Source organism: Cucurbita maxima, unplaced genomic scaffold (assembly GCF_002738345.1).
Source record: "Cucurbita maxima cultivar Rimu unplaced genomic scaffold, Cmax_1.0 Cma_Scf00003, whole genome shotgun sequence".
In the NCBI taxonomy this organism is placed as follows: Eukaryota; Viridiplantae; Streptophyta; class Magnoliopsida; order Cucurbitales; family Cucurbitaceae; genus Cucurbita; species Cucurbita maxima.
In genome coordinates, this window is record NW_019272019.1 from 5,458,838 (window position 1) to 5,484,011 (window position 25,174).

The following is a 25,174-nucleotide window of genomic DNA, read 5'->3' on the forward strand; positions in this document are numbered from 1 at the left end:
ATAAAAAAAAAAAAAAAAAAAAAAAAAAAAAAAAAAAAAAAAAAAATGAGGAATATCGTTACGCTCCTAACGTGCCTCTTTGCATAGCCTCAATGAAGAAACATAGATCCATTGGAAGATGACAAGGAATCAACCCAAGGGAAAGTTCTAATACTAAATGGTATGGAAGCACTACAAGGGAAGTAAGATTAGATTATCTAGTTGATCGAATATCTCAAGGCAAGAATACTCATTTGAGATTCGAATTACTCCACGAGCAAGATCGATCATGTCAAGCTTGAATTGTTTTAAACATGCAATCTAAACTACATAGAATTGCAAATAAACTTAGCCCTTTGTTAAACGAAAGCAAAAATGTCTTTTTACTACATTTTTCAAGTCTCCTTTCAAAATACAACATATATGGTTTTATATAGCCTCAAAACGAAACTCTTGACCTTTCATTAGGCATTTCAAGAATGGTAACATTCATACTTTATAACCATAATTAACCACCATGTAAATGTAACCTAAAGTAAATAAAAAGTTCTTAAATGCATTAATGAAACTTCATATCTCAAAATTATGATCCACCCAAAATTTATAACAATGAATCTCGATTCTTTTTCAATATGGCATGAATTGAAACAAATGTTGATAATTTTAACAACGTTTTCTTCACATCTTCCTTGAAGTTTATATTGCATGATTGATGTCTTAGTTCATATCAAAAGATGCCTCAATCTTTAACCATGCACAATTTAGCAAAAAAAAAACGATACCAAGTGGGGAAGAGGAAGCTGAGTCATTCAGATTGGCCATTACAAGCCAGCTTAATGCAAAATCAGACAAGGAGAGGTACAATAGTCAACAATAAAAATGGAAAAAAAACCCCAATGCTAAATAAATGAGAATGGATATTAATCCTACCCTTTCCAACGCCTTGCAGGGCGCTTATGGGTTGCCAAAGAGCTGAAAATGTGATACCAATGCTAAATAAATGAACAGTGCGACCAGCCATCCACATCATGAAGCCCATCATGAACAAATTCTTCAAAGGCGCCTGGGCCACTTCCCAAGCTTTCTGCTCGTATATTCTACGGTTAGATTACTACATTTGACAATAAAATTCATGTTGACGGTAAAAAAGACCAGCAGGAGCGCAGAGACGTAGAATTAAACATCGTGGAACAAAGATTCATCCAGATTAAAACCTTGATCAACTTTTTTATTTTATTAAAAAAAATAGAAAGAAAGCATTGTGATAGTTCGTTGACATTTGAGCATGCTTAGAATTTACTTACTTCAAAACTCAAACTACTCGCAGATTCAACAGTCGATCGGAAATGCTTAAAAAAACGGTAATACTACAATCCAGCGAGATACGTGAAAAACTAAGCACGAACAATCTCAAAATAGCATCCGAGTAGGAAATTAAAAGAATGAAAAAACAAAAAACCCTAATCCACTGAAATTATAGAATTTCGAGTAACACCTGTGCCTTCCAATTGGATTCGGCATCCTTCTTTTGGCGGCTGAGAGTCGAATCGTCCTGATCTTGAGAAGCACGGGTGAAACCAGGAGGATCAACAATGTCGCGAGTCGAGTTCGACGAAGAATTGTCGGAGAAATCAACGGCCCATCGCCGGCCGTCCACCATCAATCCTTTGCCCTTCTCCATTCAGAATACTATTTCCAATTATTAGATGGAGGAGTTGGAGTTTAACCCGCTCAGTCGCCTACGGTGTTCAAGATTCGATCCTTTTGCAGCGCTTCTTTCTAATTGTGTTTGAAGGCTTATTTATTTTCAAGAAGTTACAACGCGATTAACATCCTTCTGCTATTGCAATTCGGAATCAGATTAATTGAAATTTCAAAAAGGAAATTATAATTTAGGCTAGTTTTTGGTTATATATATAATTCTAATCCATATGTTTTTCATTTCTTTCGATAATTTTTGGAGCCAAATTTGGGCGGAGGACATCCGATGTGGGTTTCGGCCCATTGCCATAAATGAATTTGTTCGGCCCGACCCATTTGTAAATAAAAAGAAAGTATATATATATATATATATAATTAAGCCAAGTATCTATGGTTTTGTCTTGGGTTAAATTAATAAAAATTAAAAACCCTTAAACATTCCAACAAAATCTAAAAATATAATATATTGGTTTTGGACAGAGAGTAAAATATTAAGGAACTTTTTACCATCTTTCAAATATAATCTTGAATTAAAAAAAAAAAAAAACATTCTTAAGATTGTTAAATTTGTTAAAAACATTTAAGGGCGTTAATAAAAAACTATGGACTTACTTTTTACTTTCCTGGAAAATATATTTTTTAGATTTGTTTTAAGTTTAAAAGTGTTATTATTGAAGCTTATAAATGGATATGTTTATTAATCTAGTAATTTATTTTAGGGCTAAATTATATTTTAAAAAATCTCTAAAAAGATTTAATTTTAGTTCGTCCCATGTAATAATAATTTAAATATAATATTAAAATTTTAATCAATTAACACAATTATTAATTATGTGATCCATTATTTTTCCATAGAAAATTTATCAATCAAAATGAAATTAAAAAAAAAGGTTAATAATTAAAAAGAATATATATCATAATAGTAATAGAAAAATTCACTTAAAAAAACAAAAACAAAAACAAAAACAAAAAGTAGTGGAATTTTTTAACAAAAGTGCCAAGAATCATAACCCCATATGCTGAATTCCACAATTTAAGAAAAGGTTCAAAGAGCATATTATTACGTAGAGAGAATGTCTTTTGGTAGCAATGATTTCAAAGAATAAGAACAAATCCCCCAAACACTCCATCAAAATGAGAGTTTCACAATCATAATCATGATGCCATTCCCATTTTGCCCCTTTGTGGTGACAATTTTTGACAACTCCTTTGACCCTAATGTGCCTCAAAACCCCCCTTTTTATTCTATTTTTTAATTATAAAATACAAAAACAAAAAAATACATTGTTTTTATTATTATTATTATTTTATATGTCAACCGTTGTTTGGGGGACATCCCACGATATTAGAGGATATGTCTTTTTATTTATTATTATTTATTATTATTTATTATTATTTATTATTATTTATCATAAAATAATTTAAAGTTCTTTGTCTAATATTAATTGTTGCATTTATATTCATATTCTATTTATTTCAATCATAAGGTTGAATAAATTCTCCCTAGATTATATTAGTTGTCAATCATTAACGTGACGTAATAACTAATATATAATTTGTTTGAGAATATGAATTTTCAATATTTATCTTATAGTTTCTTTAACAAAATTTTATATTTCTTAATTCATTTTTATATTATTTAGATTTTGAACCCTATAATATTTTAAAATTTATTAAATACATCCTACATCATTAAAATTTATGTCAAATCAAACTTAAGATTTGAGTGTCGTGTCAATAGGTCGATAAAAAAATTTAAATGTGGAATATATTAATTATCTTGTGTCAATAATTTGATAAAAAAAATTAAAATTAAAAAATCCCATTTGACAAGACGTGCAGACAAAACGTGCAGTTTGTATAGGTATTAACTTTCATTTTCTTTAAATCTTTCTTGGTTATCATATTCTCGTGATTGTTTTCGTTTAGATGTAGTCTCTGTTCATTCACATATCCTTTGTTGTTCGGGTGTCAATTCAAATTCAGTTACTTTCAATTACTTATTGTACTAAAATTATTTCAACAATAAATGTTCAAAATTAAACTGTCAATTCAATATAGTATTCAAGAAATTGTCGTGACGATCGACCTGTTTTCTTCCAAACTAAAAATTCAAATATCAATACTCGAATGCACGATTTTAGTTAACACTACAATTTTTTTTATTTCAACTATATATTTGTTGGTTTATGATGATTCATATAAAACAATCAATGACTCAAATTTTACATTGCTTTCCATGAATAGAATTGAAGTATCAATTATTAATATCCATCTACCAGTCCATCTGTTGTTTTGACATCTACTTTCCGTCTTTGGCTTGATTACATTTTAGTCTTAGAATGGAATGTTAGTCTTAGGATCTTACAGTTACGCAAAGCTACGGACAACATTAATCTATTCGAAAAGCAAACACAAATGGTCAATAACAACAACCAATTTATCTATTTTTTTTTTCCAATAATAAAATTACAGCTATTCCGTGATATGTAATTTTAAGGGGAAAAAAAAAAAAGAATCAAGTTGCATCGGTACATTTTAGAATTAAAAATTTATACCAATAATGATATTAATTTCAGTTTAAATCCACCTTTAACGAATTAATTTTGATTCTATTTCAAATAAGCTAAAAATCACATTTAACGAATTATTTTCTAAGAATTATATCAAATTAACCATTAAATTTATTTCATATTTTTATTTTTTTAAATAATTTATTCATTTATACCCGCGTAAGAATTATGCATCAACCGGGTATGGTGGTCAATGGTGGATGGCAGTAGCCAATGGTGACGTCGAAGACATTTTAAATGATTTTCATATATTATAAAAGGTTAGAATAAAACCCTTATAAAAAATTAATTTTGAATTCTTCTCAAACTATTTAAAAAAAAAAAAAAAAAAAAAAAAAAAAAAAAAAAAAACATCGAGTGGATGACANAAAATAATAATAAAAGAACTTACAAAATAGGATTGATGTAATTGGTAAATAAAAAAAAATGGAATTGAGACACAAGTCAGTTGAAAAAGCGTAAAGAAATCAAGTCAATTTTCCGTGCGGAATTCCTGTCGCGGACCATACAGAAACCGACACGTGTACAGAAAATCGTATACCGTGAGGTGCGTATGTCAAGATTGGAGGATAAGCTACGATCTCTCGAACGGTCCAATCAGACACGTGCCGTGTTCAGACAAAACAGCCGCTATGAAACTTGACATCTCTGCCGTTCAATGAATCCATCCAACGGCTCACGCCCCCCCACAGCACATATATTCCGTTTACGAGAACGACAGCGTCAAGTCCACTACAAAGCCATGTCGATGTTCTATCTTACAGCTAAAGGGTGGGACCCACAAATGTGTCGTCGTGGACTTCTGTTTTCAAATGTATATTGTCACATTTATTTTTTTCTTTGACACAAAATTTTGTGTCCTAACTTATTTATCTTTTTCTTAATTTGATATTTATTTCTATTTACTTCCATTTTTCTTATATGAATGTTTAATAAATATTTAAAAATATTATTATATTTTTAAAATGATTAATCTATTAAATTTAATTTTAAAAATTGATATATAATTTTTTAGTTTAACAAGGGATCAAAAAAAAAAAAACTTTAATAATAACTTTATAAATTTGGAAGGAAATAAAATAAATATCAATAGAAAATTAGATTTTTAGAGTTCAAACAAGATATTTTCTACTCATATTTTAATATTAAACTCATTTCAACTTTAAATATAACAACAAAAAAAATTAATAATACAATCACATGTAAAATGTCGGTAACAAATTGAACAAAAAAAAAAAAAAAAGCAATATATATTAATTTAAAACTTTAAAATATACATCTTATCCTACATCATATTGCAATAAATAAAATATCTATTAAAAATTTAATCGGGTAGAAATAGACAAAAATAATAAAACAAAAAAACTTTTTGATAGGTTTTATCCTGAGGGAATCAAACATTTCAAACAAATTTATCCTAAGGACACTTTGAAATTTGAAATATTGCATATTGTTTTTTCCATTTAATACAATTTAATTAAATTAAAAATATGATTAATATATATTCAGTAGAATCAACAATAAGTAACGCATTGAAAAGTTTTGGGATCTTTTATAAATCAAGATCTCACGCGTTGAAGGTTACTAGAAAAATTAGGTTTTATTATTTTAATTAATAAATTTTGGCTTTAAAAAATGAAGAAATTTGACAGTGAGAAATAAATAAAATTCAAGAACTACAATGGATCAGCTTAAAGATCCTCGAAAATTAAAAAAAAAAAAAAAAATGCACTAAAATTAAAAATATACAGAGACATTACTTAAAAAAAAGGAACCCCCAATTTTCATTTTCGTTCTTTTATGCATTTTGAGATTGCTCAATTGGCGAATTTAGACGGGAACAAATTCAAGAGCTCCGGCGGCTGTGAGCTCCTCGGAGACGGGTGAAGGTAAAAGCCACCGTCGGCTATGGCTTTATCCTCCGCCGTTACCGGCGGCGTCAGTGGCGAGGCTACGCCGGGCTTCCGTAAAAACAGGAACTCGACGGCGAGAGGCGTAACCGGACTCGGAATGGGCGAGTCGAATCGGCGAGGGTGACTAGGCGAGTTTTTGAAAATTCCAGTGGGGCCGAGTTTGATCTCTAGCTTTCGTATTGTGTGACGGCGCTCTTGGAGCTTGAACGGAGACCGGCGGGGACCGGTATGATGGTCTGTGGCGGGAGGTAAGGGATTCGAAGAGGAAAGTTTGGAGAGGTGGGTAACCGGTAGCTTTTCGGAGTGACCGGAAAAGCCGGTTAGCTTCTGGACGAGGTCTCTAAAGGAGTTTGGGTCGGCTTGGACGAAGGTGGTTGGAGAAGTTGACGGCAGCGGCGGCGGCGGTGGCGAAGAGACGGTGGTTAGATGTTTTTCCATCGGAGAGAGAGAGAGAGGGAGTGGAGTGCTTTTGAGCTTTTGGAAATTATTTTCTGACCTCCGAGGATGATCTTTATAACGGTACCTATAAAGCTTGCTTCCTGTACTGTTTCATTTTTTAAACTTTTTATTTATTTATTTATAAATTTGTAGCTAAATTATATATATATATATATATATATATATATATATATATATATAATAGAATCGATTGTATTTCTAGTTTTTTTTTTTCTTTTCATTTTTTATCTCTCAAATTTGAAATTTATACTGAAAATTATATTTTCTATTAAAATAAAAAATGAAAATTGAGAGATATACATTATGTCATGACTTCTAATTTCTTTTGATGAGTGGTAAGTATGATGATTTACGCTTATATAAATATTTAAATTATTCTCGGCATTTATTTCATTTCAAGTTATATTATTAAAAATATCATTTTACACCATAAACTTGTACGCGTCAACTATCGCATTAAATTATGTGAATGATATCACATAAGTCTTTCTTTTTAAAAATACTAGACATCATGTCAATTGTCGTTTTAATTTGAATAACATAACCTAAGACTTCTAATATCCCTTAGACGACAAACAAGAGAATAATAAGGTCAATTTCATATATAAAAGATAAAAATACTGGTATTCACATGACCCAATGACTAACAAAATCTTGATTATTCAACCTAAAGTGATAAGGCAACCCTAATCCTCAGTCCAACAATCCACGCTTTTTGTTTTAGCAATAACCCTTGAATCAAGTAATTAACACCTCTTTATATGAAATTTGGATCAACCCAAAACCAAGAGATAAGATTAGAATAAGTTTACCTCTTACGATCGAAGATCTAGAAGCAAGATTTGGAACCTTGTTCCAAATTGAGTCACTCCACAATCTAACTTATCAAGGCTTGATTGAATGGCTCGGGTGCAATTCTACCACAAGAATTGCTTGAAACTTAGAAATGGAAAATATGATGCTTGGATTTCTAAGGGAAACGTCTCAATTTGAGATCTGAATTACATTCATCCACGAATCTGTTTGTGGACGAAATTTATTCCCGATCCCCTTTAATCTCCACAAAGAATAAGTCAAATTGACCATTTGACTTTTACATAATTTATGAAATTAAACATTTTTTTTTAACAAATATTGATGTGCTTGAGTGGTTAATGCAACAGACTTAAATTAATTGAGCTCTTCGTGACATATAAGGATCGTGTTGGATTAGATTATTTATTGATTCAGGTTGGGTTGAAATTTAAAAAAATAAAAAAAATTGGTTTAGTTTATAGGTTCAAACTTTTATTTTATTTTATATTTTTTATCAATCTAACAAACTCGAAAATAAAGTCAACACCTCAATTGAAATATATCCTAAAAATTTAAAATACAAAGGAAGAATTTATCCTAGAGATCTTTAATTAATAATTTTTTACAATTAAAATACGAAGAAATTTCTTAAATGTCGTTTTTAGCCCTACCTAAAAATATTAGGTAAATAGAAATAATAACATTTTATTTTGTTCAATAATTATGTGCAGAGAAATCGAGAAACCAATGGTTCCGCTAATAATATATAGAACAATATATTAGATCTTTCTCGACATATATTAAATTTAGAAAAAAAAAAAAAGATCATTTGAAAACTCTTTAAATGTTAAAAAATAACTGTAACTCTGAATGTTCAAATGTTCCACGTGGATTCAAATTTACCGGGAAAAATAATTAAGGAAGTTCACGTTGTGGTTGTAGACGAGAGCTTTAAAATGTCCGACGTGTAACGTCTTAATGGGCCGAAGAAAGGAGATGGACTATTAATGGGCCTATGTAGGCCCAAAACGATGGTTGATTTGAGTTGGAGGGGTTAAAGTTCGACACGATAAGAAGAAGAAATCAAGTGGAGAGATGCAAAAACGAAATTTCTTTCGTCGAAAATGAGGCGGGCCCGAAAGAAACCCTCCAAGATATCTTCCACTTTCTCGGCTCCGTGTATTTCTTTGAATACCAGAAAACTTCTCTGGCGGTTCGTGTTTCGAACGAAATCGCACAGGAAGAATCCGATTGCTTTGGAACGTGATTGAGAAGAGAAGTAAAGGAGAGAAATGACTAGTTCTGTGTGTTTCAGGCCTGTGATTTTGGCGAAATCGATTGACGGCAGAGGATTTTCTTCTACGAGAATCATACTAATCGGCTCAGAGTTTGCTGCGAATCGTGTTTCGTTCACCGATTCGAGGCTACTTAGCTCTAGGATTTGTGGCGCGCGAGCTTCTTTGGTGGATTCTTATGGAAGCTCGGATTTCGTCAAGAGGATGGAACAAGCATGGGAGATCTCTCAGGTACTCGCGATCTTCTACACTCATCGTAATTTCCTTTCATTTCCTAACTGTTACGGTCAGGATGGAACATACTCGCGATCTTGAGCGACGGTAGAATGAGTAGATGATTTCTTCCTGTTTCTTAGGTCCTGTGTTTCTTTCCAACGAGATTGCGATATTCTTTTTCTTTAACATTCTGATAGCATTTATGGCGATATTTATGAACCTAATCGTGGAAATTAATCCTGATAATTCAACGAGTCTGTTTGCTTACATTCCTTCCCTTTCTGACGCGGTCAGGAGGAGGAATAGGAACCGCAAATTTCCTAATCCTAATCCGCTGAACCTAGCTTAGTCTGTAAAGATTTATGACAACATTTGATAGTCTAATCGAAGAAACCAGTCCTCATAGCATAACGCGTTGCCTTTTCGCTTATGTTCTTTTCTGCTGTAATGCGATCAGGCGAAGGAGCCGGTGATTTCCTTATCCTCTGATTCTTCGGTTATGCTTATGTCAGCTTAGAATTAACATTTGTCTTCACGAACATAGTGGTAGAATATTCAAATCCTTTAGATCTCTGCTTTCCACAAGCGTATTCATAGCATATATATGTTACCTGTTCATCATATTATTGTAATATGATTTAGAATGTTCAAAAGAAAAATTATCCGGTGTTTTTCTATTCGAACTTGAGATGATTCCACATCATGAAGAGCCTAACAGTCCTAATTATATGTTGACAGCAACCAACGCCTATTTGCTGCTCTTCTTGCCACTCAAATGGACATGTGGAGTGCCAATGGTGTAAGGGAACGGGCTTCTTTATTCTCGGAGATAATATGCTTTGTCAAGTTCCTTCCAGAAACACTAGCTGTGTTATTTGCGCCGGCAAGGTATTCATGAAACTAACTTTATCTCTTTTTTTCTTTTCATCCTAGAACAATAAATTGCAGTACTCGTATTTTTTTGGATATGTTTGGAACCAGTTTCACGGTGGCTTTTCTGGTGCTAGGAAGTGTTTTTATCCAAATATATGAGATAAATACTTAATAAAACGTGTTTAATGATAAAACAATTTGTTGAGTTTTTATCTAACGGAAAGTATTTTTTAATAATTATATATACTTACTAAGTTACTATGATTTCGTGCATGGAAACATTAGTGAGATGGATATATAGAAGCATGAGCTAGCGTTAGAAACTGTGGTTGACAAGTATTTAGGAATAGTATGCGTTGTGTTGGATGAAACTAACGATAGAGGCTTTCAAGTCAAAATTATGAAAAACACTTTCAAGTGCTTTTTGTTTTTTTTTTTTATAAGCGTTTTTTAGCCTGTATTCAAATATAAACATTTCAGGTAGGTCAAAGTGTTTTTAACCACGAAAATCAACTTTTTTAATTGTTAAAAGCACTCTTAGTTAAGTAATGGTATAAAGCGCGTTCAAATGCTTTGGGGCTTCTATATTTTCTGAAGTACATTTAAAGATGGAATTAGTTTGTGCTTTTTCTATTTTTGACCTAAATGCCTGCTACCTAAATTTTCACTGCACATTGTCCTTCTGCATCTCCACTTCATTTTGCAACTCGACATATACATTTTCCCGCATTCTCCCCTATTTTGTGTATACTTTCTATTATTAACTTACTAAACACTCGCTTCTTTTTTGGACTGAGGAATGTGTTTGTTGTACCGAAGCACTTTTTCTTTAAATATTTTTAATAAAATCATCTTCATATTTACCTTCAAATATTCTTCTTTTTTCTTTAAATATTTTTAATAAAAATGTTTTCATATTTTACCTATTGCTAATATGTTCTCTTTTTTTCTCACTATTAGTTTTGGATATTTTGAGTAAATCGCTTTAAATTCATTTTTGGTTAATCTATCTCTTATGTATATGGATCAAAAATAGTTTTTAAATGAATCCTTTTTCTTTTGAAGTATTTTTTTTTCTTTCCTTCAAATTTGACCATACAAGTGTAGTTTATTTAAAGAAATCTGACCACTTTGAATTAATTTTTCGATAATCTATCTCGCATGTATTTTATTTAAAGATAGGTTTTTTTTCTAAGTAATCCAATTTCTTTAAAGTTCTTTTTATTCTTTTGACATTTTTTCTTAAGTAATACTTTTGATCATTTAGACACTTTTTTTTTTCATATAGTTATATAAAAAAACCAATTTCATTCAAAAAGCATGTCTTTCGTAAGGGTGTTTCAGATACACTATATTGTTTTTTTTTAAAAAAGATTACTTGTAATTAGTTGTTAAATACTTTCATTTGCTGCCTTCAGTTAACAACAACAAAAGAAAACTTCAAGACATTTTGTTTGAAACTAACTTTTAGATAATCCAGAGAATTACATGGCCTTTATTTCTCCATAATTTATGAACTGCCAGATAGAGTAGTTTAATTAGCATGGTTAACGTGGCCATTATTTTTCAGGGCTCTATCCGATGCTCCGACTGTAAGGGAACAGGTTACCGGGCCAAGTGGCTGGGTGAGCCCCCCATTTCTAAATAGACCGAAACTTCAGCAAAGAAGAAAAATGCCAGAGCCTGATCTGGTGATACCAGGTCTAATCAAGTCAACTATAATTTGTCATTATTATTTTTATTAAATCTCATAACCAACGTCCAGTGCAGCTTCCATTAAAATCGAGCAGTCAGCTTGCGAATGGATCGCAGGGTTTTTGCTGCTTTAAGATTCGTTGTATATTGTTTCAGAATCAGTCAAATTCATGTTGTTCATTGAATGTCATAGTGAAGTTACATTTGGCTCACAAGGTGTGCTAAGCATGCCATTTAACCTCTCGACATCTTTAGCGTCTTCAAGTGAATTGTGTGCACAGATTCTCCTTCATGGTCTCGTATGTCATGAAAATACCTGTATGAGCCAACAGAAAAGTTAAAATCATCTTAAAATATAGCATACAAGAAATCATTTGGAAGTATTGGCATTTGTTTTAAAGCATCTGTAAATGGAAAGCTTTGATATTAATATTTTCAATTGAACGCAAAAATATTAAGAAAATGCCAAAATTATTATTAACACATACATACTATCATTGAGTAAGTAAATGTTTATTCATTAATTTTAAATAACATTTGCTTCATGGATTTTTTTTTTTAGAAATTTGTCAATATTGATAAATAAGTCGATAATTTTGATTTTAGTAGATGGAAGGGTGGGACAAGGAATTAGGTAGAGAGATACCTGGCATAGTTTGGAATTATTCCTGCACTACAGCCGAGAATAGCAACTTGTTGACGTCACTAGACTCGGCGTCCTCTTGGCCATCTTCCCCTACGTTACCTCTCATTAATACAACATTGAATGAAAAACATGAACCCAATTTAAATCTAAATCCAAACTTAATGAATAAGACATCAATTATTAAACATCAGATATAATCATTAATCATTAAGCTAAATAAGAAAAAAAAAATCAAACTACCTAACTTTCTAGTTTCTACATGGAAAGGCAAACATCACTACTTTTTAGAGTCATCCACACGAAATCTGTATATATTAATCTATAAACTTTTATATTTACACTATAAACTTTTAAAAAAATTCATAAGCTAAGAGGATTCGTCATTAATATTAAGACCAAACAATATTTTTAAGCATATTGTAAGCTAGAATTCAAAACACATAGGTCTAAACATCAATTGCAAGAAAGCTTGAAAAGAATCCTCTTACCAATTTTTGATTGAACTTGTGTTGTCCACTCTTCAGTGATCTGCAGAAGACAAATTCAGGATGTGGTTTAGCATTGAAAAATGACACAGCAAGTACTACAAAACACGACGCTTCTACATGGAGAGGGCGAGACATTTTGATTGTGTAAGCTTTATCCAAAAGATCGAAATACCCACAGACCATCTAATGTGGATATCCAATCGTAAGTAAAGCCTTTTGCATATTTAATATTGGATGCTTGCTGGCAAATGGTACAAAAACTATAAGCACCACCTGGAAATTGCAACCCTTTTACATAAAGCAAATGACAGAGCACTTGAGAAAAAAAATTCCAAGAATGTTCATTTCACTGTGTTACAATGGATACCTGCTTGAATTGCACAAATGCAGGATCATCGTCATCGCTGACAAAGGGTTTGCCCATGGATGCTTGCATTTTGCGTAGCATGTTTCTGTTCCCAACAAGAACAGTCCGAGCCTTATCAATTACATCCTGCATTTGAACAGCGCGTCATCTTTGCATAATTTAGCAGTAGGTAATGAAATCTTCAATCTCAGTTGCAGAACAAGAATAAATTCAGTACTTGTTCTCCGATGAAAATGCAAAAGAGGCACCAATGAACAAGACATTTACTCAAACACACTACTTTTTCATCGGTAAGTTATTTAAGAATTTAAATATTACTATTTTACTAAAAAAGAATAGTGAAAACCACGATAAGAAAAATGGAGAAAACAAGCATAAATTTCAAAAACAAACTAAAAACTAAATAGTTAATAAACATTAAGATTTATTTATTTGAAATTCATTGTAGGTAATATATTGAACAAAATATTCTCGATGTAATTATATCTTATGAAAAATACCATTATATTTTAAATTATATATAAATCAAAATCAAAGTCACATTTCTACACACCAAATACATTCATCCTACTATCATCAGACATCACATTTCCTAAGCTCAAACTTCATATTTTCATTATTTTAAGCATAATATATCATTTCATTGCATGGAATCTAAGTGAAATGGAGTATTTATTTATTTTTGGACATATAAGTGAATTTTTGGAGTTGCAGAACTAATTCTTGAAAAAAAAAAAAAAAACTTAGCAAGTACAGAGCATGAAGTCTTGCAGGTTAAATGCGTGTGTTTCCTCAAGTCAATACCTATCTGGAAAAAGTAAAGGCAGAAAGATACCTGTTTGGCCATCAAAACTTTGCGACACTGCTCTTTCAAGGTTGATATATCATCCCGTATCTTCTTTATCCTTAAAGCTAACTTCATTGGATTCGCCTGCAAATAATGTACAAAACCTTGAATGAAAACCACCAGTTGAGCAACAACAGATTCGTATTCATGTTTTCCAGAAAGAATATGAAGGATAATCTGAGATCGAATTCCAAATAAATCTGTGGTTAACTTTGTGCCAAGACGACGAATACTTTGTATAACGAGATAGCCCCGTCCCCACTACATGTTTTAAGAGGCAATCTCAACCGTCAAACAAAGACTTGACAATCGCTGTCATTAAGAGTGTTTGAATCCAATATCACTGTCACATGGTTGCATGCATTGTAGAGAAACCAACGGATATTTTTAATCACACGTTTTATCAAAGATCAAAAAGCTCAATATAGTCAGAAGTTCGAAAATGAAGAAAAATTGTGGATGACAAAATTCTCCGAAAACTTCAATCTGAAAGTTCAATAGTCCATTCTCTGAACAATATTAAACGGCGAACCTTTAAAATCAAGAATTACAACAAATTTTTGGCTAGCACTATGAAATAAACTGACGCGCAAGAGAGGAGAAAACAATTCTACGTTAAGCTCAAAATCTTGTAATAGTACTGCGGTTCTAATTGAAAAATGAAAGAACTCCTCATTAAGCTCAAGATTGAGTACTTCCTCCTCAAACCAAATACTGAAATGAAAACTAGTGACTCGACCCTTGAAAATAACTATGTTGCCCAGACTCTATCAGGATTTATTTGCTCTAACATTGTAGAATGAAATAATTCGTCGTTAAGCTCAAGATCTTGTGATACTACTTATCAAATGCTAATAGCAAAAGATAATGAAATAACTCTTCATTATGCTCAACATCTTCTATGTCCTCCTCAATTAAAATAGTGCCTCCGCTCAGAAGTCTAGAAGCAGAGAAAACAAAATAGTTCAATTCAAACGTATGTTGCTCTTACTCTGTCAGGATTGACTACTTGCTCCTACAATGTAGAATTGAACAATTCTACATCAAGCTCGAGATCTTGTATTAATACAGCGAATAACAGCAAAGAGAAAACAAAATAGTTCGACATTGAGCTCCAGATCTTGAACTTCGTCATAAAACTAAACAGTACCTCGACTAAGAAAATAGAGAGTCTATGATGCTCTTACGCTGAAGAATGATATAATTCTACATTAAGCTTGTGACCTTGTACTAGTACAGTGAATAGCAGCAAAGAGAACAAAATAGTTCAAAATTAAGCTCCAGATCTTGAACTTCATGCTCAAACTAAACAGTGCCTCGATTAAGAAAATAGAAAGTCTATGATGCTCTTACGCTGAAGAATGAAACAATCCTACACTAAGCTCGTGATCTTGTATTAGTACAGTGAATAACACAAAGAGAGAACCAAATAGTTCAAAATCGAGCTCCAGATCTTGAACTTCGCGCTCAAACTAAACAGTGCATCGATTAAGAAAATAGAAAGAGTCTATGATGCTTTTTTGCTGTAGAATGGAATAATTCTACATTAAGCTCAAAGATCTAGTACTAGAACTATGAATTACCAACAGCGAAGAGAGACATAAGCAATTCTACATTCATTTCGAGCCTTAGAAATTCCTTCTTAAATTAATAACTGCCTCCATTCAATAAACGAGAAGAAGAAGATCGTGTTGCTCTTACGCTGTCAGGATAGATTTGCTGAAACTCCTTCTCGAGCCTGTATTGAACAACCGAGAGATCGTGATTGGCCTTCGTGAATAAGTTCGTCAATCCATCGGCTGCTTGATGATGTTGATGAAGACGATCGAGCGCCATCCTCTCTCTGCTAGGGTTTTCGCGCTCTCTAAATTTGAAGCTCCTTCCGCGCCAATGAACTCTGTATTTGCCTTATTTAAATGAAAGACTGGGTGGTGTGTTGGATACATCTATTCTCCGCCACGTGTTATGTTGATATTTTGAGAGAATAGGAACAATTTAAAAAATTAAATGATCATCTCCAGAGTTCTAGAAACTAAAAAATCTAATTATTAAAAATTTTATTTTTTAAAATTTTTATGTTACCTTACAAAGCATAAAATAGGACACTGACGTCTTTGAGAAAATAAATACCATTTACAAAAATCTAAATGATTATTAAATAAGATCGGTGTTGAGTAAATTAAAAAAACGGAATATTGTTTATAATATATATATTAATGAATAAAAGTTAAATTAATCAAAATTATTTTAATGAGTTAAATTCATCCCATATTATTTATTTATATAAAATTCTGATAATATTTTCAATGCTAACTGCCCAACCCTATTGCTTAGAAATAATTGAAGAAATTTTTAAAATCTATTTTTGTAGGAAGAGATTTACCCACTTTTGTAAAGAGTGATTTGTTTGTTCTACTCCCAATCTGCCTGTCCCCAATAATTAATTCTCGCTGACCACTGAAGTGGGTTCTCACAATTCATCCCCTTCGGACCTAGCATCCTCGCTGCTACTCGTTCCCTTATTCAATTGATGTGGGACCCCCCAATCCACCCCTTTGGAGACAGCGTCGTTGCTGGCACACCGCCTTGTGTTTACTCCCTTTGAGGCTCAACCTTGTCACTAGCACATCGCCCGGTATTTGGCTATTGTTAAGGATATTTAGTAATAAATTATAGTTTACCATATATATTATATTTGATATTTTATTATAAGGCAAATATCTAATATTTGCTTTATTATCATAGGTATCTTTCCATTCACACCATTTAGGTGTGGTGGATTAATCAAACATTCACATGGTATCAGAGCCCTCTCGGTTTAACAACCCCGATCCTTTCTTTTCAATGGCTTTTGAATCCTCTAATCTTCTTCTCCACCACCCCTGCTGGTTTTGACGCCGCAGGGGCAGTCTTCATGGCTGCCGTAGTCGGAGCCGATTGATTACTCTTCGGCTCCACCCTATTGACCTCCAAATCACCTTTTGTCATACTCTGTACATACAACTTCACCTTTTCCAACCCAATCGGTTTTCCCCTTGGCCAATATAGTCTCTCTCATTTTCTTCCCAATCAACCTTCATCCTTCACATAAACCCTAACCTAAACCTATCAACCTTTTGCAGAGAGTTACCTTCGGAATCTGGGTGCCGCACTGGCCTATTCGCCAACCAAGTTGTCGCCGCCCTTCCTGCCAAAATTGGCTTCTTCGCCCGATGAGGCGACTCTTCCGACTGCCCTTCTCGCCAAAATTGGCTCCTTCGCTCGATGTGGCGACTCTTCCGGCTTCAACATTGTCTTTGTCCCTTGCTCTAGGTTTCCCCTTCTACTTCTTGGGGTTAGAAATATTCTCACCAGAGCCAAGGCAGCATCGTCGCTAAGCGACAATCCCTCTTCATGGGTTAGACATATCTTGCCGAAGCCAAGGCAGCATCGCCGCTGAGCGGCGATCCCTCTGCAATTTTGTATGGCCAATAACCGGGTTGTTAGCATCTTCATGAAAAGTGTTTCTCAACCTCTTTGAATTTTTCAGATTCAAGCTTCACGTTCGTTTAAATCCGACGCTTAGCTTGCGGTGGGGTGTTAAGAATATTTAGTAATAAATTATAGTTTATCATATATATTATATTTGATATTTTATTATAAGGCAAATATCTAATATTTGCCTTATTATCATAGGTATCTTTCCATTTATTGTTATTTCCATTTATTATTATTTTCATATCCTTGTAATTTATTTGATTATAAATAAGATAACTTTCACACCATTTAGGTGTGGTGGATTAATCAAACATTCACACTGTTTTCGATCTGTTTTGGTTATGAGTTCTTGGGTTTGAAATTTTATTTTGCATACAGATGAGATAATTCATTAGTGTTTTAAAAGATTTTGCATTAGTTTATTCATTACCGATAACATTTACTAGTGGTGGACTAGATAATATCTACTAGTGGTGGACTTTGGCCGTTACGAATAGTATCAGAGTCAGTCACCGGGCAGTGCGACGCACTAGTCGGAATAAGGCTAGACCCTCTCTAAAACCATGAGACTGACGACGATACGTAATGGACCAAAGCAGACAATATCTGCTAGTGGTGGACATGAGTTGTTACAATTGTGATTTTTTTAGCACGACAAATCTTCTATTAGTAAAAAAAAAATATTCGAGGTACTTTAAAAGGGTTCTAAAAGACGTGCATGTAAAACAAATCACACCGATATTGCACATCTTTATCCAATTTAAAGTCTCTTGAATCTCTATAAACCGAAAAAATTTTGTAAAGCGAATTTTTTTAAAAAAAAATGTTATTCTAATGTTTTTAGTTTAAAAATAAGTGGTTAATTTTAAGGTTTTTTTTAATCCCATCTCTCTTTCATGGAAGAGGACACAAAACTTTCAAAATATGCATAAAATCCTCATTGACCCATNTTCATTTGATTATAAATAAGATAACTTTCACACCATTTAGGTGTGGTGGATTAATCAAACATTCACAGCTATGATACCATTTGTAACTGTTCAAGCTCATCGCTAGTAGAGATTGTCTTCTTTGATTTTTTCTTTTCGAGTTTTTAAAACTCATGCTACAGAAAAATTTACACACCCTTAGAATGTTTCTCGTTCTTCTCTTTAACTGATATAGGATCTCACAAACACTAAACATAGATATTTAATCTTCAACAAAACCGCACCTAAGAAAATGAAAACCATGAGGTTTAATCACTCTGTTCAGTACTTAATCTCCCTATGTATGTAATATCAAATACTATTTTGAAATCTGTAAACAATAAGTTACAACCTTCTGTGAGTTCTTATAAAATTAGTGGTATTTAGTGCCACAATAGCCGAGCATGCATAAGCTCCACCATAGCACAATGCTGCAGACAACAGAATGAGCGCCTTCCATTGCCTTCCACTCACCAAAATGGCTAACGCAACCAAAGTGACGGCAATGGCAGAAAGAGCCTTGTTCCAAGTTTGAAAAGATTTGATGACATTGCTACAACTCCTGCAATGAATGATATGTCGAAAGTATCGGTTCGACAAGTTCGGAGAATGCATCGTGCCGATCCCCCCCTTAGCCGGAGCAGATGCTGAAGCTCCAGCAACTAGTCCTACCGGGGCGTGTTCAACAACAGCAGGCAGTTTAGGCAACGAAATTGTAGCATGTCCGAAGTAATACGGCATCCCGTGCCCGACCTTGTCCATCCAGCGTCGATACTCGAGAACCCAAGTATCGGAAGATCGTAAGTTGAGGTAGAGCTCTTTGGTGGGCACTTTTTCTCTAATTAGAACCTCATTTTGGGATGAAAGAAATCCCATATCTTGCTCAAAAACCTTGCAGGCATTTTGGTGGAGAAACCATGAAGGCAGAAATTTCCACAGAAAGGAAGATCTTGTGCTACCAAATCTCACTATAAGCATGGACTTCCCCTGGCCTGTAGGCCTACAGAGGAAAAGTCCCGTAAAGTAATCCACAGCACCTTTTTCATTGGGAATTTCCTTGTTATTCTGAAGGACACAAGGAGCTTCAAACCTTAAGAAGTTTGACAATGCTTGTTCTTTAGAACGGCCCCATCGACCAGCGAAACCACGGTTCGTACGCTCGGTAACTTCGAATCCTAATGGCTGAGCATCTTCCCTTCTGGCACTAAAATCTGTTCTATCATGGGAGATAGGTACATGTGCAGGATCCATAAGGTTCTCAAGAAGTATGGAGTGATCATAAGGAAGCTCGTGAATGGTCGAATTGTCTCGGAACCCGGGCCGCTCGAAGTTGTCGAACCATGGTATCTTTTTGAGGGTTGGAGGCTTTTCCAAAGACATCCACACCCATACAACTCCCTGTGAGTCCCTTACCTCGTATGTTCTTAGACATGCTGATCTAGGAATCTTGGCATCTGAAGGAAGCTGTATAACACAGTTCTAGCCTAAGTTGAATGGATTAATGCAATTCAATTTATATTCAACTCGTTTCTAAGGACTTTTTAAAGGCACTTAGAAAGAGATCAAATTCATTCAATATTACCTGAGGAATCTTCACACATTTCCCCTCGCCTTCAAATTGCCAGCCATGGTAAAGACATTCCAGTTTGCCATCGATTAATTGGCCTTCAGAGAGCTTTGCTAGCCTAAAATGAGACAAAAGTAAGTTAAGCAGATCCATTTTAAGTTATAATATGAATGCTTATTATCCCTTGATTAATTGTTTCTCCAGAAACAAGAACAACAAACGCATAATTAACAGGAAGAACAAGCTCAAAATAGAAATAGATTAAACGTTAATAGGACGAATTCTGGTCCTAATGAGTTGGTTAGAGCGTTGTGCTAATAACGCGAAGGTCATGTGCTATCTTTTTTTCCATACCTATGGGGGCACCTGTCTTCGTGACATCGGAGCTCGCCGGATCCATCGCGGTACAGAACCAACTGCTTATCGAACACAGTGAGCCCTAAAGGAGCATCCTCCGGCACATCTCGCGTAAGGTACAGCGGGTACCACTCTTCAGTCCAGTCGTACTCCACCGTAGATCCACCGCTAAGCTCCTCATCGGTCGTCGGACCCAAAATGACCGCCTGATTATCATCGTCCTTCAGATCGCCGATTGAAGCTGCAGTTCCGGCGTCTACAACGGCGTCGCCGCGAACCACGAATCTCTTTCTGGCGGCGACTAATTTGAACGGCAAAGAGGAAGCGGAAGGCGATGGAGCGTTAAGGACATTCGCGAAGTGCGTGCGCTTAGGTGCGCGGGAGAAAGGGGAAATGGAAAGAAATGGGCGGAGAGAGGCCATGGAGGAGGTGGTGGTGGTTGAATCGAAGGAGGAAGTGAGGAATTTAGGGATTTGAAGGAGTGAAGATTTGTTTGGTTAGAAGAGTGAGGCAGTTCTGTGAACCACACATTCAATCTTTCAACAGAGATGATCGAGAAATTAAGCGCGGGACAAATGGCCATGATCCCTTGTAGAAACGACATGTCGGTTTTTCCTCTTTCCTGTTTTAGTACGCAACGATTAGAGAAACATGAACAAGTAAGTCTATAAGTAGAGATTCGATGCTTGAGACATAGACGACTTCTCCGTCCCCATCTTTTCCGGCATTCATTTTCATATTAGCTAGAAATTTCTTAATACTCTTAATAAAAATAAATTAATTTAAAACTTTTTAAAATTTTGACCTTTATACTATTTTGGTAAATTACTGTTAATTATATTAACTTATTAATTATGTTCTCTTTATACTATAATAATAATAATAATAGTAGCAGCACAATGTTTAATTAAACGTATTTAATTTATAAGCATATAATATGAATAAAAAAATTATAATTTAACCACTAAACCTGCGCAAATAATTTTTCATTTTTAAACTAAAAAATTAGAGATTTACGAAATATATGAATTTATTAATAAAATTTAACATTTTTGTCAACTGGCCTATTAGCTCAGTTGGTTAGAGCGTCGTGCTAATAACGCGAAGGTCGCAGGTTCGAAACCTGCATGGGCCAAATTTTCTATTTCTTTTTGTTTTTATCATCTTTAACGTTACCAGTGGGGGCACCTTATCTTCGTGACAGTGGAGCCTCGCACACTATGAATCTGTTTTTAGCCGCCGCGATTAATTTGAACGGCCAATAGGAATTAAGACGAAAGGAGCGTGAAGAAGAAGCTGAGTTCGTGACGCCGAGGGAGTTGTGTTGTGGGACATTGCCAATAAATCCATGAAATAAGATGGAAGTTGAAACTTTACCTGTAAAAATAAATAAATAAATTGTATAGGTCAAAGTTGGATTCCACTTTTGAATAATAATAATAATAATAATTCAAATTTAATCACGATGATGAACAAAATTCATTGGAGTAAATAATATTAAATAATTAATTATTTATAGCAATATCTTTAACGATATTCTCCATTTATCAATAAAATGCATTAAAATAATACACAACTTTTATTAATGTTTTTTACACTCAAATCTGACTGGCACATAATGGGGAAGAAGAGCCATAAATAGGGCTTAATAAATTTCCCATGGGCGGCGAAGTGAAGGAATAGCTGTGAAGTAAATGTCGTGCATTAAGGGCCAAACATGTCTCTTCAAAGACGTGTGACTTTCAACACTCTGCCACCACCCAACTTCTTCAATGCCGCTTTAAATTTCTCTCGCTCTTTCCCTTTTATTCTGTTTCTTTATAATGCTTAGCGAAGACCAAATCCTTTTATTCCCAGTTAGCTTCTCAGATACCACGACAGATTTGTTCATGGCGAAAACGGCGTCCTGTAGCGACGATATATGCAACTCGTTTTTACTTCTTCTGGTTTTGTCTGTTCCGGCATCGACGGTGGCCTTGTCGTTCGGGTTTTACGCTGCCACGTGTCCTGCGGCGGAGTTTATGGTCCGGAATATCGTTAGATCGGCTTCCTCCGTTGACCCCACCATTCCCGGCAAGCTCCTCCGACTGCTCTTCCATGACTGTTTTGTTGAGGTCAGTAACCTGGTTTGGTCTTCCTTTTGTAAACCGACGCCGCATTTTAGTCTCGATTTAATTTTGATTTAAATTTATGGAAGCCGATCCTGTCAGCTCAGTTGGTTAGAGCGTAGTGCTAATAACGCGAAATTGTTAGAAACATGCATGGGCCATATTTTCTATTTCCTTTTGTTTTAATTTTTTATTGAACTGTTTAAAATCTCAAAATTTCCAGGGCTGTGACGCTTCTGTATTGCTGCAAGGAAATGGGACGGAAAGAACTGACCCAGGAAACAAGTCTCTTGGAGGCTTTGAAGTTATTGATTCAGCTAAGAGAAATCTTGAATTTTTCTGTCCCCAAACTGTCTCCTGTGCCGACATTGTCGTTTTGGCCGCCAGAGATGCCGTTGAATTCGTGAGTTTTTCGTCCATTTATCTCTAAAATTTGAATTTTGTATTTATATAATATTTAAACTTTAAAAATTACAGGTTTTTTAATGTTAAAATTTGTATTAGAAATTATTTGATTAATTAGATAAAAACTTAATTATTATTTTTTTTTTTTTTGTTAAAGACTCCAAATCTTTAATTTTATATTTAGGAAAACCATGAATTTTAAATAATTTGAAAGTTTGAAAGGAAAAGGATTTTTTTTTACTTAAAAGGCTTAGTTTTTTTTTTTTTTTTTTTTTTTTTAATACCAAATTCTATATTATTGCTACCAAAACCATACTTCTTTTCATTTTTGCGAATACATGTCAATTATCGTTCTTTAAGTTTTTTTTTTATTATTTTATAGTTACATTTATCGTTATATTTGGAACCATAGAAAAGACGGTGTGGGATCGAAACTTAATTAATTTTTTTCTTTTTTAAACGTACTTATGCATGCTTAATTGGGCGATTTTAGTTCAAACATTGAAGAAATTACTGGAACCAGACCATTCAAACATATGTGTCTCTAGATAGATATTGAGACATTACAAACATTGATTGATGATGAACTTCATTTTTTCTTTTTCCTCTGCATTTCGCACACTGTTTAACCTAATCATATTCAAAATAACACAACTTTTACCCCCAAATTAACCCACTTATTTATAATAACTGAAGGAGCAAAAAAGAGATTAGTAAATGTTAATCCATCCAACAAAATCAACCCAACTTCAACTTTTTTTACTTTCAAATAAATTAATCTTTTTCTATAAATTTTTAAAAATATATCCATTGTGTTATTTTTCTCCATTTGGAAAATTATTGTTATTATTTTATTAAATTCAATACAAATAAATTTTAAANTAATTTAAAAAATAATAAAATAAAAAACAAAATGGTTGCCCAAACTAACAACAATCTCGTTTGAAAAGCACGTCCAAAACACTTGTCTTTCTCAATCGCTCATTTCTTATCCAATGCACAGACCGGCGGGCCCTTCGTCCAAGTCCCGACCGGCCGGAGAGACGGAAAAATATCGGCGGCGTCAAACGTCCGACCAAACATTGTCGACACAAGCTTTTCAGTCGACCAAATGATGACTCTCTTCTCATCAAAAGGGCTGTCGGTGGACGATCTTGTCGTCCTTTCTGGGGCCCACACCATCGGAACGGCTCACTGCAACGCCTTCAGTGACCGCTTCAGAAGAGATCCAAACGGCCGAATGAGCCTCGTCGACGCCTCTCTAGACGGCTCATATGCCAACGAGCTTATGCGGCGGTGCTCAGCTGGAGCCGCCTCCGCCGTCACCGTCGAAAACGATCCGGCGACGGCGGCTGTCTTCGACAATCAGTACTACAGAAACATTCTGTCGCACAAAGGGCTGTTTCAGTCGGATTCTGTTCTGATTAGCGACGGCCGGACCAGGGCCCGGGTGGAGAGCTTTGCAGAGGATCAGATTGGGTTTTTTGAAAGCTGGGCTCAGTCGTTCTTGAAACTCAGTAGTATTGGAGTTAAAAGTGGGGACGAAGGGGAAATTAGATTGTCTTGTTCTTCTAATAATGTTTGAAATTTGATGGGAAAAAAAAAATGTATAAATATTTGGCTCTTTGAAAATGTTTAATTTTTCTTCTTCCCATTAATTACGGCCTCAAGCCTGACAAAAGGATTGTATCAAAACAAAACTTAGCTTCAGTTCTCGTCATCCTTTTAAATGGGCCTACATTTGGGCTTGCATTCTAGGCCCAATCAGCACAATAACGAGCCTCCTATCAAAAAAAAAATGTTAGATTTACCATTTTCACAGCTTTTAAATTAAATATATCTGTTATATATATCAAAACTTAGCTTCAGTTCTCGTCATCCTTTCAAAGTATTTTCTTTTCTTTTTTTTTTTTGGTAAAAAAAAAAAAAACAATTTATTTCTTCTTATTCTTAATGTATACAATTTTGAGGATATAAGTGTAATTTTATTGTTATTGTTTTCCATTTAAAATAAATTAAAATAGTGAATTTTCTATCGGTACAATGTCGTGTGAGAAACTTCCAAGCAATGGGGAAGAAAAAATAAAAAGAGTGTGAAAATTAAACGAAAAGGCTAAAAAGGAAAGGAATAAGAGTGGTTAGCTTTCACAAACAATAAAGAAAATAGCTAAAAAAAAATAAAGCTGTAAGCTGCCATGACAACGTCTCGTTGGTCCTCAAAGAGTCTTAACCGCTTTTTTTTTTCTTTTTTTTTTATTTATTTTTCTATTTTGTCGTACTTTCCTGGTCCAATAATTGGTCGTGCCACTGCCATTGTCCCACAAATTATGATAAACTTAGGAGGAAAATACTACGTTTTTTAATTACTATATTTTTAAATAATAGAACTGAAAATAAATATTTCTAAATAAAATTGGTTTTTTTTTTTTTTTTTTTTTTTTTTTT

At 33.9% G+C, this 25,174-nt stretch overlaps 6 protein-coding genes and 1 non-coding gene across 9 annotated transcripts in view; 3 read left to right on the forward strand and 4 right to left on the reverse strand.

The window, feature by feature from the left end:
• LOC111477281 (ER membrane protein complex subunit 4-like) overlaps positions 1-1,845 on the reverse strand; it is a 4,050-nt gene extending 2,205 nt beyond the window's left edge. The window contains exons 1-2 of the mRNA XM_023121350.1: positions 1,475-1,845; positions 910-1,063 (exon numbers count right to left, since the gene is read on the reverse strand). Coding sequence (XP_022977118.1) covers positions 910-1,063; positions 1,475-1,660 — 340 coding nt within the window. The 5' untranslated portion in view covers positions 1,661-1,845. The remainder of the gene's footprint in view (positions 1-909; positions 1,064-1,474) is intronic.
• A 4,172-nt stretch (positions 1,846-6,017) lies between these two features.
• On the reverse strand, positions 6,018-6,674 carry LOC111477285 (VQ motif-containing protein 11-like). Its single transcript, XM_023121355.1, has one exon. It carries the CDS (start codon positions 6,602-6,604, stop codon positions 6,071-6,073), a length of 534 nt encoding a protein of 177 aa, XP_022977123.1. The 5' UTR covers positions 6,605-6,674; the 3' UTR covers positions 6,018-6,070.
• A 1,836-nt stretch (positions 6,675-8,510) lies between these two features.
• On the forward strand, positions 8,511-11,763 carry LOC111477293 (chaperone protein DnaJ). The gene is made up of 3 exons (XM_023121364.1): positions 8,511-8,946; positions 9,670-9,819; positions 11,375-11,763. Exons 1-3 carry the CDS (start codon positions 8,713-8,715, stop codon positions 11,450-11,452), a joined length of 462 nt encoding a protein of 153 aa, XP_022977132.1. The 5' UTR covers positions 8,511-8,712; the 3' UTR covers positions 11,453-11,763.
• LOC111477290 (spindle and kinetochore-associated protein 2) lies at positions 11,511-15,766 on the reverse strand. Of its 2 annotated transcripts, none has more exons than XM_023121361.1 (6): positions 15,549-15,766; positions 13,836-13,931; positions 13,001-13,126; positions 12,634-12,673; positions 12,146-12,229; positions 11,511-11,815 (listed from the first exon to the last, which is right to left on the reverse strand). In XM_023121361.1, exons 1-5 carry the CDS (start codon positions 15,681-15,683, stop codon positions 12,162-12,164), a joined length of 465 nt encoding a protein of 154 aa, XP_022977129.1. In that variant the 5' UTR covers positions 15,684-15,766; the 3' UTR covers positions 11,511-11,815; positions 12,146-12,161. The 2 variants fall into 2 exon arrangements, with proteins under 2 accessions (XP_022977129.1, XP_022977128.1); XM_023121360.1 differs by having other exon boundaries at positions 12,146-12,235.
• A 2,726-nt stretch (positions 15,767-18,492) lies between these two features.
• LOC111477196 (protein TIC 55, chloroplastic) lies at positions 18,493-20,771 on the reverse strand. Of its 2 annotated transcripts, XM_023121229.1 has the most exons (4): positions 20,214-20,771; positions 19,875-19,977; positions 18,641-19,756; positions 18,493-18,607 (listed from the first exon to the last, which is right to left on the reverse strand). In XM_023121229.1, the coding sequence occupies exons 1-4, from the start codon at positions 20,636-20,638 to the stop codon at positions 18,605-18,607; spliced, it is 1,647 nt and encodes a 548-aa protein (XP_022976997.1). In that variant the 5' UTR covers positions 20,639-20,771; the 3' UTR covers positions 18,493-18,604. The 2 variants fall into 2 exon arrangements, with proteins under 2 accessions (XP_022976997.1, XP_022976996.1); XM_023121228.1 differs by having other exon boundaries at positions 18,493-19,756.
• Positions 20,772-21,277: 506 nt separating this feature from the next.
• Positions 21,278-21,351, forward strand: TRNAI-AAU. Its single transcript has one exon. It is a non-coding gene; the product is annotated as a tRNA-Ile (tRNA).
• Positions 21,352-21,963: 612 nt separating this feature from the next.
• On the forward strand, positions 21,964-24,481 carry LOC111477242 (peroxidase 46). Its single transcript, XM_023121294.1, has 3 exons — positions 21,964-22,330; positions 22,548-22,727; positions 23,733-24,481. Exons 1-3 carry the CDS (start codon positions 22,040-22,042, stop codon positions 24,312-24,314), a joined length of 1,053 nt encoding a protein of 350 aa, XP_022977062.1. The 5' UTR covers positions 21,964-22,039; the 3' UTR covers positions 24,315-24,481.
• Positions 24,482-25,174: the final 693 nt, after the last annotated feature.

What these genes read in the sequence shown, in the direction of transcription:
- LOC111477242 (XM_023121294.1), top strand. Translation starts at nt 22,040, where the DNA reads ATGCTTAGCGAAGACCAAATCCTTTTATTCCCAGTTAGCTTCTCAGAT. An exon ending in TCCATGACTGTTTTGTTGAG is followed by an intron (nt 22,331 to 22,547) that starts GTCAGTAACCTG and finishes CAAAATTTCCAG; the next exon opens with GGCTGTGACGCTTCTGTATT. An exon ending in CCAGAGATGCCGTTGAATTC is followed by an intron (nt 22,728 to 23,732) that starts GTGAGTTTTTCG and finishes TCCAATGCACAG; the next exon opens with ACCGGCGGGCCCTTCGTCCA.
- LOC111477285 (XM_023121355.1), bottom strand. Translation starts at nt 6,604, where the DNA reads ATGGAAAAACATCTAACCACCGTCTCTTCGCCACCGCCGCCGCCGCTG.
- LOC111477293 (XM_023121364.1), top strand. Translation starts at nt 8,713, where the DNA reads ATGACTAGTTCTGTGTGTTTCAGGCCTGTGATTTTGGCGAAATCGATT. An exon ending in AAGCATGGGAGATCTCTCAG is followed by an intron (nt 8,947 to 9,669) that starts GTACTCGCGATC and finishes ATATGTTGACAG; the next exon opens with CAACCAACGCCTATTTGCTG. An exon ending in GTGTTATTTGCGCCGGCAAG is followed by an intron (nt 9,820 to 11,374) that starts GTATTCATGAAA and finishes ATTATTTTTCAG; the next exon opens with GGCTCTATCCGATGCTCCGA.
- LOC111477196 (XM_023121229.1), bottom strand. Translation starts at nt 20,638, where the DNA reads ATGGCCTCTCTCCGCCCATTTCTTTCCATTTCCCCTTTCTCCCGCGCA. An exon ending in GAAGACAGGTGCCCCCATAG is followed by an intron (nt 19,978 to 20,213) that starts GTATGGAAAAAA and finishes GTCTCATTTTAG; the next exon opens with GCTAGCAAAGCTCTCTGAAG. An exon ending in AATGTGTGAAGATTCCTCAG is followed by an intron (nt 19,757 to 19,874) that starts GTAATATTGAAT and finishes TGTGTTATACAG; the next exon opens with CTTCCTTCAGATGCCAAGAT.
- LOC111477290 (XM_023121360.1), bottom strand. Translation starts at nt 15,683, where the DNA reads ATGGCGCTCGATCGTCTTCATCAACATCATCAAGCAGCCGATGGATTG. An exon ending in AGCAAATCTATCCTGACAGC is followed by an intron (nt 13,932 to 15,548) that starts GTAAGAGCAACA and finishes CATTATTTGCAG; the next exon opens with GCGAATCCAATGAAGTTAGC. An exon ending in ACAAGTTCAATCAAAAATTG is followed by an intron (nt 12,236 to 12,633) that starts GTAAGAGGATTC and finishes GAGGTAACGTAG; the next exon opens with GGGAAGATGGCCAAGAGGAC.